The sequence below is a fragment of the Acipenser ruthenus genome, chromosome 51, assembly GCF_902713425.1.
Source record: "Acipenser ruthenus chromosome 51, fAciRut3.2 maternal haplotype, whole genome shotgun sequence".
NCBI lineage: Eukaryota > Metazoa > Chordata > Actinopteri > Acipenseriformes > Acipenseridae > Acipenser > Acipenser ruthenus.
In genome coordinates, this window is record NC_081239.1 from 2,185,001 (window position 1) to 2,199,456 (window position 14,456).

Consider the following 14,456-nt stretch of genomic DNA (forward strand, 5'->3'; position numbering starts at 1 on the left):
CTCAGACCCATGCAAAGCCCTTGTTCCGTTTGAGTTTTTAGACCAGCTGCAAACCTCTCCATAAAGTTAGAGTTAGCAGATTCATATTGTAAACGTTACCCAGAGTCAAGGCACAGCAAAGTGTAATACAGCACAGTGAAAGCATAGGTAAGCATTGTAAAGCACAGAGAAGTATGATAAAGCATAGGGAAGCATCGTAAAGCACAGAGAGGTCTGGTAAAGCATAGGGAAGCATTGTAAAGCACAGAGAGGTATGGTAAAGGATAGGCAAGCATTGTAAAGCACAGAGAGGTATGATAAAGCATAGGGAAGCATTGTAAAGCACAGAGAGGTGTGGTAAAGCATAGGTAAGCATTGTAAAGCACGGAGAGCTGTGGTAAAGCATAGGTAAGCATTGTAAACGGTTGTAAATGCATAATATGCCTATTTCTATATCGCTGATCACTGACTGGAAATTGAGACTCTCACACCCAGAGGTTTTCATGTAGGTCGGTATATAAAGGATAGAAATGAGACATCTTGAGGTGTTCCGATACATTTGCACATGATTGCATGTCAGCTTCAATCGCTTCAATGCCAGCGGTTTGAGATTAAGCAGAGATCCTGAAGTATTGCACCTGCAAAAACAACCATTCTTAACTGCCCTGTTTACATTCCCTGTGTGCACATCACAGAGTCAACAAGATAAAGAAGAATTCAAGGAAAATGAAACAAAGTTATGCAACTAAACGCTGACGCTCCGATAGCGCAGGCTCTAAGACAGTTCGTAAACTGCTCACTGCAATGCGATACGGCCAGTGTTTCAGATCGGGTCATGGTAGTTACTCCCAATAAGAACAAACGCTGGATGAAATCTCCAGTTGCTCCCTGTGCAGGACCACACTGTAGAGGAAATCCAGGCTCTTGCCACAGCCAGTCCAGCTGTTTCAGCTCCAGTGTGATGGTGTTTCTGGGTTCAGCTGTGAACTCTCTGTGGATAGATCAGGAGAGAGAGGCAGCTGAGGGTGGAGGAACTCTTGCATAATGTTGTCATTTAAAAAATAGATACGTCTACAGCTATGGCCAAAAGGTTTGCATTATAAATTAATTTGACATGAAATACTACTGTACTACTATTATGGACAGCAGTGTGGAGTACAGTGGGGAGTAGTGGTTAGGGCTCTGGACTCTTGACCGGAGGGTCGTGGGTTCAATCCCAGGTGGGGGACGTTGCTGCTCTACCCTAGCAAGGTACTTTACCTAGATTGCTCCAGTAAGAACCCAACTGTATAATTGTATGTAAAAATAATGTGATATCGCCCTGGATAAGGGCATCTGCTAAGAAATAAATAATAATAATATTATGGCTTCCAGTAGACTTTTGCAATATCATTCTGTAGTTTTTTTGATTACATGATGTTGAATAAAAGATCAAAATTATGTTTCATATATATATATATATATATATATATATATATATATATATATATATATATATATATATATTTAGATGTCTCAATCCTAAAATTCTAGATGATGCAAAACTTTTGACCTCAGCTGTGTCTTTGCATTTTTAAAGTAAACAGTAAAAAAAAAAAAAAAAAAAACATTTTTATCTGTCGCTTGTTGGCAAGATTCCTATCTGTGGCAGGGCAGCAGCTTTGCTGCTGTAAGTAGGGTGTGTGTTGGGGAATGTAAGGTTGGCAGGGATGGGGTTAAGTCTGTCCCTGCCAGCAATCACAGGTGTGGCCAATCCCCAATTAGGAGAAATCCTTTGTCTGGTGGAGGGGGTTAGGTGGGTGTAATCGTTTGTTTGTGTTCTTTTGATGTCTGAACCTTTAGTAAAGGCTGCTGCCCAGCCCAAGGGTAAATGTTTGTTCCAGTGTTTTGTTTAAATCTTTTATTTTTGTGGCCCTTGCGCTTAAACTAGGGTGGCTTCAGATTTACCGGACACTTTGAGACAGAACGGGATTTCAAACTTGTCCCTAAACTGAAAGCAGTTAATGTGTAAATGAACCATTTCACCTTTGCTCAAATGAATAATTGTGCTTAATTACCACGTGCATCAAACAAGTGTATGATTATAATAAGAATTAATAAAATGCTGATGTATTTGTATTCTTATTATGTATTTATTTTTTGCAGCCACTTAGTCACTATTTATTTTCTGTTTGTTGATATTCAATCACCAGTTATATGCAAATACTCTCCCAAGCAAAACATCATCCCGTTTCTCATCTACGCACAGCAATTCCGCCACAGGATTAATCTCAGCAAAGGTGTAGATCATTTACACATCGATTACTTTGTTTAAGAGGAATTTTGAAAATCCGTTCTGTCTCAAAGCGTCCGGTAAATCTGGAGCCAGATGGCCTCTCTAGCTTAAACTGCAGATTTCTGTCTCTGGGTCTCTTTCTGACAGTACCAGCCTGGGCCGCGACGCTACCCTGTCACACCATCTTCTAGACTATTCTGTGTTCTTTATTTTCAAACTCTGTTTTTTCGGTGTAATACAGTGTGGTAATTACTGGAAGGAACACACTGTTCAGTGTTTTGTGCTGCATTGTTCGTGTGCAGCAGCCTATTGAAAAGCATTCTAACATTGTTGGACACTCACCCAACTAGTGCTGCAACCATTATCTGAAAATTAAAGGGGAAGTACTTTCAGATTTACTTCCATTTTGACTGTTCCCCAGTCCTTTTATATTAGGAATGACAATAATATTGTGTTTCGTTTTTTGATAAGGCAACTAGAACTGAAGAGCATAGTCAAAACACTGTAACACAAAAATATTTGAAAAAAAAAAAAACACAGTATTTGTGTCATTGCAATAAGAATCACTGAGCCTGATTGGGAAAAATGATAAATTTAGGGGGAAAGTTATTGAAAGTTAGCTGCAGAGTCACTTACAACTACATCTCACCCGAAAGATGGAGCACAAGGAGGTTAAGTGACTTGCTCAGGGTCACACAATGAGTCAGTGGCTGAGGTGGGATTTGAACCGGGGACCTCCTGGTTACAAGCCCGTTTCCTTAACCACTGGACCAACCAGCATCTGTGAAACAAAGATACACACGGGGGCGTGGCACAGGGGCGTGGCACACTGCCACAGTCAGCCTGACATATTTTATACATTTTCCATATACACTTTCATTTCACAAAGCCTGCTTTCCGAATGCAAGGTGGATTCTTCGGTGTCCTGACGAGTCCCACCGATGAAGTACGTTCACCAAATTCCCTTCCAAATGCCTATGGACACGGAGCAAAGTCAAACCAGTCAGACGGGTTTCTCAGTGCAATGCAGAGAAACTCCGCTCACATGAGCATGTTAACACAGGCAAGGCCAGCACCAGTTTTAAGACACTGAAGATACCTGGGGAGTACACTGGGTTGCCTTCATGGATAATTTCCTTCACAGAGGTAGTATGCTTTCTGTCCTTCCATTTCTCTTTCGATTTCAGATTCAAAACCCTCGCGTGCGGCTTTAGCCTGGTAACAACTTGCCCATCTTGGTTTGTGTACTGTTTAATGGGAAATGTGAATCCTGCTGGGTGCACAGTCTGGAGGATAGGGATCCGTTTATGATCGATGAGTTTAGCGTTGTTTTGTCAAAGCATTGTAGTAGTCAAAGTGGAGAGAAGAGACTTGCTTAAGCTTCAGGTCCAAAAGTGTCTGTTATCCATTAAAAAAAGGGCGGAGGGGAGAGGGGGGTGTTTGTTACCAACTTAATTTTTTCTCATATCTAGAGCTGATTGGAAATGTGTTTAGAACCTTAGGCACCACTCTGAATTCTTTGACTTCACCAGATCACATGTTGGACAGGGTTCCGTCTGGAAGCTTGTGGAACCAGCCTGTTGGTTTCATCCTGTAGGCCTCTTTCTGAAATCCCAAAGCTGTGGTTTGAGGCTCCTTTCACATTTGGTTCACTTTTGCGATTCTGTTCAAGCACAAAGGAACTGAGTTAATCTGTTTTCAAAGTGAACTCCGTTCATTTAACTGGCTTGTTTTCTTATTTTTGTGATATATTGTTTTTCTCTTCATAGGAAAAGGTGCAGATTGCTCTTTTGCTGTCCGAGTTGTGCTCATTTCTAAAGATTTGACAAGTCTGGGAGGGAGCTGTTAATTAATTACCGAAGCCATGTTTTATATTTATTATTAAAAAGACTGCATTATATTGAGTCAGGCTGTTGTGCAATGCATCTGTGCTTTTTCAAGGAGGGTATTGTCTGTTCTGGCTTTCTCTTCCAGTAAAACTGAATGGGGGGCTCTGTGTGTGTGTGGAGGCATTTAGATTTGTGCAGAGAGAGAGAGAGAGAGAGAGAGAGAGAGAGAGAGAGAGAGAGAGAGAGAGAGAGAGAGAGAGAGAGAGAGAGAGAGAGAGAGAGAGAGAGAGAGAGAGAGAGAGAGAGAGAGAGAGAGAGAGAGAGAGAGAGAGAGAGAGAGAGAGAGAGAGAGAGAGAGAGAGAGAGAGAGAGAGAGAGAGAGAGATCTTAAAGGGGAAGGCAACTGAATTCTGGTTATTTTTTTTAGGTCTACCCAATTGAAAAAGACTTAGTCAAAACGTTTGTCATTTAAATGTCAGTTTCTTTTAGTGTTTCTAAATTCAGCACTATTGAGTGTCTATTACTTATGGATAAGTTCTGAAAGTTTACAAAATGTCCTTGTGGTCGTGGAGGTGCACTATTTAACCTTGTAAAGTTTGAAGGCAATACAACGTTCGGGGGATTACCTGACGCCATTTCAGCCACATAGTAAATAAAACACAGTTGGAGACTGCATGCAGAACTGGGCAAGAAACCTGGCCAAGCAAATTCAGTGTCAACAAATTGAATGTGTTACAGCACGATCACAAAAATGTAAGATCCAAATAAAATCTGGAACAGGCTTACCAAGAGAGAGACCTTACTGCTGTAAGAGATTCATCATCGCTGTCAGCAACAACCACACAGTGCATGGAAACAATCAAACAGAATGCTGAGGTACGCAAGTGTAGAGTACAAATCAAAGGAGGTTGTGTAATGTGCTGGCGAGACTGCATATAGAATACAGTGTTCAATTCTGATCACTACATTACTAAAAGGACATGGATACAGTCTTATGAAAAGCAACCAACAGTACTTCAGAGCAGTTTTATTACGTACAGAAAATTAAAAAAAAATTAAAACAAAAATCTACCTCCCACATGGAGTGCTAAACTGTACTTTTCTTCAAGTTTCTAACTAGGTCGAACGGCTAAGCCGTTTACCGATTGCAAAACACTCCCCCATCCACCCACCCACCTACCCTCCCATCCATCCACCCACCCTCCCATCCATCCATCCACCCACCCATCCATCCATCCACCCATCCACCCACCCATCCATCCATCCACCCATCCACCCATCCATCCACCCACCCACCATGTTAAATAAACACAAAGGCTCACACAATCCCTTTTACACACCCTTCTTTCTTCACACAATACCTCTCAATGTTCCCAGCTCCCTGGCAGTCCCCCTAATGGAGCTTCAAGCTCTCTTTTTATATTATGTGGCTGTTCCCAATGAACACATTTGGCCACAGCCACATTGTGTTTTGGCAGAGTGGGCTAGTATGGGCAGCAGTGTGGAGTAGTGGTTAGGGCTCTGGACTCTTGACCAGAGGGTCGTGGGTTCAATCCCAGGTGGGGGACACTGCTGCTGTACCCTTGAGCAAGGTACTTTACCTAGATTGCTCCAGTAAAAACCCAACTGTATAAATGGGGAATTGTATGAAAAAAGAATGTGTAAATAAAAAAATAAAAAATAATGTAATTGTATGTAAAAATAATGTGATGTCTTGCAACAATTGTAAGTCGCCCTGGATAAGGGTGTCTGCTAAGAAATAAAAAATATATAAATATAATATATTAACCCCATCCCTACCAAAACACCTGAAAACAGCACTTTTATTTTCAGGCAGTGCTTCTGCCCTGTCACGGTAGTTTCATGATGATATGACAAACGGCTATCCAGGTATATGCAAAAATGGTTGAAGTGTGACATCAGCATGTACGAAGTTGCAGTGCAGTTGGATGCTGTGTGGTTTGTGAGCAGGTTATTGTCCCTGCAGGGTTTAACGAGGTCATGTATTTGATGTTCTCCTCCCTGCCCTGTGGTATTGTGACACTGTACTGTGTTGTTTTGCAGCCAGCCTCTCCCTTGCCTCCCTGCTTCCCACCTGTTCCTCCGCCCCGGGCACTGTGCTCACACTGCGGCAGCTCACTGCCTCTCCAGACAGCTTCATTAGCGGGGTGAACGTGGCAAATGACGTCTTTAACCTTTTCAGTGCCGGTTAGAGCTGTGGAAACGCTGTTGCTTACACAGTAACATAGGGCAGCAGTGTGGAGTAGTGGTTAGGGCTCTGGACTCTTGACCGGAGGGTCGTGGGTTCAATCCCAGGTGGGGGACACTGCTGCTGTACCCTTGAGCAAGGTACTTTACCTAGATTGCTCCAGTAAAAACCCAACTGTATAAATGGGTAATTGTATGTAAAAATAATGTGATATCTTGTAAGTCGCCCTGGATAAGGGCGTCTGCTAAGAAATAAATAAATAAAAAAAAAATAAAAACATAGAGAGGGTTTCCGTGCTCTTTTGGTCGTACCATTCGGGTGATTTAGGTTTCTGTCGAATGTTCGTGGTGTGCGCGCTACGTCACAGTCTCTCGGCAATGGAGAGGGAGTTTGCAGTTTCCGAATGGCACGGAAACCCCACCATTGAGATCTGCTTGTCCGATTCAAGGACATTCTTCAGCTCAATTTATTGAGTGTATCGGAATCTGGGGGTGTTTTGAGTCTGTCTGACCGTCTGTCTGTGACAGTTGCATTTGCACATATATGTAGAGAATCGCTTGTCTGATTGCGATGAAGAATAACTGTTCACTCTAGCTTGTTTTGCCAGCGTCTATGGCAGGTAACTGGAACTGAAGAGCAGATCCTGAAAGCAGGAGAAAGCACCTTAACACTAGAACCGTCATGCAGGTCAGTTTGACCCATTTGCATTTAAAATGTTAATCACTCTTCCGTTGTAAATCGTATGTGTGTGTCCGTTTTTGACTTTTCCTAAATGTATGAATTAAATATCCAGACGGCGTTTGAGAGCCAGAATCGCAAAAATTATAAAGTTATAAACAGTTCTACCTAGAACCGCCACGTGGGTCAATGTGACCCATGCATTACAGTACATGTCTTTTTTTAATAAAACGTAAGATATTCTATTTTTTGGTAAATGCAGCAAATAAGACATGCCTCCTCCTCCTAGCACATGTGAGTTTTTTTTAACTTCAACTTATGAGCCTAATATGAAACGTATGTTTTATATTACCTTTAGAAAAAAAAAAAAAAACATTTTGGTTTTACAGGTTTTTATGTAGCAGTTTACATGTGTTTACACAATAGTGTTCAATGGAACTGCGTCTGTGTTTACAACACAGCTCCTGGATGCAGGCACAGTCAGCTGGCAGACGTGTACGCGCCTCCACAGAGTACAGTGCAGCCGTGATACCGGAAGTAGTGTTATATTTTCATTTTATGTAGTATTAGAAAAAATAATTTTGGTTTTATAGTTTTGTGTGTACATGTACCTGTTTACACCTGTACACGGGTATATGTACATACCCATTTCTTTTGAAATATATATGTTATTATATTTTTTCACTGTTTGTAGTTGTGCTGTATATGCGCTCATTTTAAAAATAAAGCCTTTAATGTTTAATTTTTCATTTAAATACAGGGTTTCTGCGATGCAAATGTTAGATATGATGTTCGTGAATAAAACTTTTAGGTTGTATCCGATAGTATGTCTTTCATTTTCATAACAAAGCAGTGTAACTGAGATGGAATTACCAGTGAGCAGGAGGATGATGGGAAATGTAGTTCTGAGAGGTCCATGCGGGTACATGGGAAGCCATCTTGAGGCAAGGAATGCAATTTAAAAGTTTAAAAAAAGTGGTCAAAATGTAAAAAAAAAATTAAAACAATACACACACCTTACGTAAAAAGATGTAGCAACACATGGGAGCATGCGACACAATAAAATAAAAAGGTGCTTATGTACCCTTTAAAGTATCTGCAATAAGAGCCACTCAGAATGATTGTAAATATAACAGAACTATACAGAAATACTGATTACAGGTTATGGTATTGTATTAATAAGCCAAACAATTTCCGATTTAGCGCTGAATCCCTAGTGCATTGGATTCTTAAACAGTTAAATGTTTAGCCACAGTAAACGCCACCAAAGCATGCACGATGGCGACTCGGCTAACTGCTCAAGGTCTTATACTGTGAGTCAATCGCATGATTTACATGTGCTTCCTGACCTACTATTTCAGGATGGTGAAGCAATAAAGTTCCGTTGATTCTTGGGCAATAGTAAAAATGGAATTTAAAAAAGGATTCTGCCACAGTTACATGGTGGTTTTCATTGTGAGATTTTGCAAGCCTGTGGGAGGAGGAGAGATGAATCTGTTCACACAGTGATCCTCTTTAAAGGAGGCTTTCCTTTTCTTAGCATTGAAACCTTCCAACTGCAGAAGAAGCGCTAAGCAAGGCTTTAGAAACCATTGTTATCTTATAGCAACATTATCAGTGACGCCCTCCTCTTTAAAGGAGTGCCAAGGCTATCGAATTAATTATTTAACTTTTTATTGGCGCTTGCATTATCACTGCCCTGCCTTTAAACCCACACTATACAACTGATTGCCTTACATTTTATTTTGCCCTTGCAACACTATCACTGCTCCCCCACTTTTGAAAAAAACCAAGGTTTTAAAAGGAATTCTTTTAATAAGCGTTAAGAATGAAGAATCCCAAGAAGGAGGGCACCTGTTGCAACAGCAGTTTGTCAGGCTGCAGTGACATGTTTCTCCTTGCTAATGTACTCCCACACAGCGGCACAATGCAGGCCTGTACAGACACATCTCAGCAGCTTGGGAAAGTGCAGCGGCTTCACCAAAAAAATGAGTTCCAAAAGCGTGCTGCCAGGACAGCAACCGATCAGTTAAGAGTTAGTGGCTTTCAAAGTGTTAAACATTGAATCCAAGTCAATATTCTAGCTACTAACAACCAAACGAGCAAGATGGGCCGAATGGCCTTTTCTCGTTTGTAAATGTTCTTATGTTCTTATAAGTTAATTTATACTAATTGGGCGTGTGTTGGGCAGTGATGGGGGATGTGAGTGATGGATTGCGCTTCACCACAGTCACAATCAGGAGACTCCTTAATCCCTTAAGCCGCTGCTCCCATGTGCTGTTCAAACACGGTTCAGTGCAGTCCAGTGTCTTTGAGACAAGGAGAAGCCAGCTAGTTCCTTCGTTGGATCTTCAGTTAGGGACCTGGCAGGCTGACCACATATCTCACCAGCGGCTGACAGAAGCGTCGAGGCAGGGGTCCGGAAAGGTTTCCTAGACTTTAGCCGGCTGGGTATTTGATATCTTGCTGTATCAGTAGGTTTTGGTCGAATATATTGTACTCTCAGAGTACGGCAGCATCTTGTGTTGATAAAAGAGGACATAAGAAAATGTACAAATGAGTCGATTTGGCCCATCAGTGCTCGTCAGGCTCCTAGTAGCTGATTGGTCTTAAAACTGTATCAAGTTAAAGGATCTAAATAATTCGGTTTCAACAGCCTGGCCAGGTAGCCCATTTCATCCCCTCCCCACCGTCTGTGTGAAGAAGTGTCTCCTACCCTCTGTCCTAAATCCACTTCATTTCCAGCTGTGGATTGTGTGCTGTGGTTAAAGTATTGGTTAGAGTTTGTCAGCACCTTTTAAGATTTTAAAGACTTGAAACAGTCAGCCACAATTCTTCTTTTGTTTTATGCGACACAGGTTCAGTTTCTTCACCCCAGCTCATTCCTTTAAGTCCTAGTCTAGTTCACTGGACTCTTCAATGTCCAGGACTAATGATATGTGACTTTTATGTGAAATTAATTTTATCGGAACAGTTTTGGGGGGGGTGTGTGTGCTGCTCTCTCCTGATTGGCTGCTTCTCCTCTCCTGTAGATGACGTGTCGGCCGGCAGCAGCACAGAGTTCCCTGATAGGCTGTCTCTCATGGAGGCGCGGCTTCAAACACAGGAAGACGAGATGACGCTGCTCAAGTCGGCACTCAGCGACGCACTGCGACGACTCCGAGTCTACGATGAACAGATCCCTCTGCTGAGACAACACATACTGGCAGGTAACGGGCTTCACTGTGCAACGCAGTGTACATGAGAGAGCATCACTGTGCACGCAGTGTACATGAGAGAGCATCACTGTGCACGCAGTGTACATGAGAGAGCATCACTGTGCACACAGTGTACATGAGGGTACCACTGAATAACTATCACTATACAACACAGTACACAGTCATTCTACCCCTGCTGTACCCCTAGTGTCAATGTGTTCATTCTATAGGGGGGTGCAGAAGGTTTGGCCAGAGCTGTACAGTAATGCTGTCTTCTCCCCCTGGTAGTGAGTCCTGCTGCTGGGAGAGGCTGTTCCTGTGTTTCTGACGGTGCGTCTAGTCATCGCAAACTGTCCACCAGCTCCAATCCGGACTGGCCAAAGCGATCCTCCAGTCAAAGGTACTCCAGAGGGACAAGGACAGGGGTGGACAGGGGAGTGTCCATTGCCTCCGGACAGTGTATTCTAGAATACCTGTTTCATATCCATGATCTGTTACTATTTAACAGGATAACATTTTCAGTTGCTGCAGTTTTACTGGGTTGGACAGTGACTTTGTTTGTTTGTGTACAGCAGGCAGGTCCAGCGTTTAACCCTCAAACCCCAGCAGACCTGCAGCAGCTCCTAAACTTTACATCGGGAGAGTATTTTTTACCACAGAAAGTCTTAGAGTATTAGGGGTGTATTTAAAGTCAGTCTACCCTTGGTTTGTGCTAGACTGTGTTTCCTATCCTGGGGCCATGTTACAAAAGCATCCTAAGATACATTCTTATCTTATCTTCAGAGATAGAATGTCCTAACTACAAGTTTAAGAGAGTTAATATTACAGAAAATGCTCCCCTAACTTATTTTCCTATCTTAATTTCAGACAGGAAACAGCAGATTACAGAACGTTCCTAACTTGGTCATTTCCTAAGTTTGTTTCCTGACATTTAGGACTCTGGGGAACCTTTCCTATCTGTGGGTTAGAAAAAGAAAATTATTAGTTTGCAAGAGCTGAACAAACCATGCAAAAAACAAAAAAATGACACACATGTATTATTGTTGTTGTGCTTTATATTTTAAGTTTTGTATTGCACAAATATTTCTGGGCATTTTTAGTTATTATATAATAATGACCATAATGATCCATTAGTATATTTTGGGATCTTTACCTTTTAACAGTAAGCTATGTGTAATGTCCAGATCTAGCCCCACTTCCCGTGGGAGAAGGTGGTTCATCGTGGTATGGAGATGAAGTCATACGCACTCACAAGTTACTGTCGGTGATTATGATAATTACGATCATTGATATTTGAAACTTCACTGAGGAATAGGATATGAAGTATTCTGTGTCGATTCTGTCTTGTTGTTGTATTACACAGCGAGACGCTCCATTGAACTATAACCAGCTGCTCATATATGTAATGTAACTCGAAAAATTGGGACTCTAATGTACACAATTATATTACACACTTTCTTTCACATCGGAGGCACAAACATCACAGTACTGTTCGTACGTTTAGCTTTACTTTAGCCTGTGAGATTGTTGTGTGTTGGCATTCCTAATTAAAATAAAATGGTGTTCCTGACTGAAATTGAATAAGTTCATTTATTTTTATATATATATTTTTTTAATTCTGGTATTTATTTAATGTTGTTAACTAGATTTTATTGTAGATTCCCGAGTAAAATTTAGAGCCTTGCGTTTCTTTGCCACAACTGAATCGGGTTTAGATGCCATAACTTAAAAACATGTATATTCCCTGAAGCTGTAAGCTGCTCTATTCAGACTTTTATGGATAAGATTGTTGCTAGATAGGATTTCCTAACTAATGTTAGGATAGGATGATATACTTAGATGTAGACACTGCTGACTTAGGAAATGGTTTTGTAATACCAAGTTAGGAAAAATCCTATCTTAGCCATGAAAGATAAGATAGGAAAGCAATTTAGGAAATTGTTCTGTAATACGACCCCTGGACTGGAGGGACCATCCTTTCTCTTAGAGGGTGAGGGAGCAGTCCAGTCTCCATGCCTCAAGCCTGACCTGGACTGGAGGGAGCATCCTTTCTCTTAGGGGGACAGGGAGGGAGCAGTTCAGTCTCCGTGCCTCAAGCCTGCCCTGGACCTGAGGGAGCACCCTTTCTCTTAGGGGGTGAGGGAGGGAGCAGTTCAGGGTTCATGCCCATCCAATACTTGGCTTATCTTGCATTGGTGACTCTAGAAAGGCTCAGGTCTGTGAAAAGTCACCTAGATCCCATAGCCATTGTGTTTGATGTTTTATGTGTGTTTTTTTGTCCGCTACATTTCTCTCCAGTCCTGCAGGTACTCAGGGTGAAGAGACAGGGGGTGCAGACGCTCTTTCCAACCAGAATGACAAAGGAAGTCCTTCTGTGTCTCCAACAAGCTCCGCTGTGCAACAGAAACCAAACCCAGTAAGACTGGATGCCGGGACCCAGACCGACGAATCCATTGTGCGCTACCTGCAGCACAGCGGCGTCTCGCGACAGCCAGCCGTTGAGCTGTACGATGGGGATCAGCAAGCCACGACAACCGTGGGGCAGAAGGGTCGCCTGACCCGAATCCATGAGGTTGAGAGCCTCTCCTTAGAAGATGCCTTGATCTCAGACACCACGGTGTTGAGGGAAGCTGTCGAAAAGACCCAGACCAGGCCAGCTGAGGACAGCCAGGGTGAACCCTGGACCAGGCTGGTGGAAAAAGATCACGAGATGATCAAGCCCACCCACCTGAGAGGACTTCAGGATTATCGTGCTCCGATAATCCGAGAGCAGGATTCGGGACGAGGTTCTCCATGCAAGATGAGCCACGATGAACCTGTGGAAGAAGTGAGGGGATGTGAACAGAGCGAGCTGGTGAAGAAGGAACACTTACCCAAGAGCAGCTTGGAGGAAGGGGTCAGGCTGAAGGAGGACCAGAGCCATCCGTCTCAGCAGCATTCCACTGCCTCGAAGAAGGAGACTGTCCCCTCGACCACACACAAGGAACAACACCCCAGTCCCAAGACTGGCACCATGTCCCCAGTGTCTGCCATCATGGAATCGGAGAAAAAACTGTGCGTTTTTACTTTACCTGCATGCCAATCAATGCCAACCAATCAATAAATAACACCATCTCCTCCTCCTCCTCCTCCTTTTAAAATTTGCATGGCTTGTGGATGCTTCTCTTGTCTGCTGGTTTACAATCATTTCTGTTTGAACTAAAATCTAGCTTTAAAATCCACTTTCTGATCTCTTACTAGCCCTAGAGACATTATCACTGCCCGCCCCCTATTTGCTTCCATTGCTTTCATTATGAAAAGCATATTTCAAATGTAGTGCTGGATGTGAAGCTTGGTGATCAGGCCTTTCATTCAGGACATGTTTAATACAGGGCTGTTCGCTGTGTTTGTCTTCATGGTTAAGAATGAAAAAATACATTTCAGTTAGATGCATTTTCAATGCATTTACTCCAGTCTCTAACTAAAAATCTACAAGAGTCATACAGATTGAGAACAGAACAACTTCAAGTGCTTGTAGCGAACAAAATACTGACCTGTCATGCACTTCCATTCATTACATAGGTCTCCATTGTGCAGTTTTGAAAGAAACACATGCTCCAGCAAACTTTTCAAAACATCTGGTAATACACCCGGTTAAAGAAAGTTCTCAGTTTACGTGCCTTTTTTTCCTGCAAGTCTGTTACACTTACACTTCATGGGTTATGTAATCCCCAGCAGTGTCTTCTGGGTCATGTTACTTGCTGAAAGCACGTCGGAAGCAGCTGATTGGCTAATGACAGGAAAGAGCCCCGAAGGGGGTGGGGACAATGTCTCGCTCCAGGTTGTCATGAAAGCGCAGGATTATCTGAAAGCACGGCTTGCAGATAGTGATTTGTTTAACCCACTGTACTCCCAGCTATCATGTTATAAAATTAAAATATGTGTTGCTTTCAAAACTGCACCTGCGTAGAGAATGGAGGGGCGTGGCTTAGGAAAGGTATGGAATTCATTTGTTAGCTACAATCACTCTAAAATTAAAAGGCGTTTTCTTCTTTCAAAAAATAGGAAGAAACGCTTTGAAAGCATGCTCTTAGTTTTCTGTTTTGCTGAATATAACTGATGTCAGGTCTTCCATACCACTGATCCAATTTGCATGAAACTGTTCACTGCCATGACTCATTCAAGACTGTTCTGTAATGCTGTTGATAGTCATGGTGATGCACTTTCTCTTCACACTGAGAGCTCTGATTTTGAATTCACAGTCAGAGCAATGTTGATGGATGTTACTGACAGCCTTGTTAACATGTCAA

The 14,456-nt window shown here is 42.3% G+C and overlaps 1 protein-coding gene across 2 annotated transcripts in view; it reads left to right on the forward strand.

The window, feature by feature from the left end:
• Positions 1–14,456, forward strand: part of LOC131722702 (echinoderm microtubule-associated protein-like 3) — a 59,225-nt gene that overhangs the window by 6,856 nt on the left and 37,913 nt on the right. Inside the window, exons 2-4 of one of the 2 annotated variants that reach the window (XM_059015659.1) lie at positions 10,003–10,179; positions 10,456–10,567; positions 12,466–13,221. In XM_059015659.1, coding sequence (XP_058871642.1) covers positions 10,003–10,179; positions 10,456–10,567; positions 12,466–13,221 — 1,045 coding nt within the window. The remainder of the gene's footprint in view (positions 1–10,002; positions 10,180–10,455; positions 10,568–12,465; positions 13,222–14,456) is intronic. The other variant, XM_059015660.1, reaches the window with a different exon arrangement.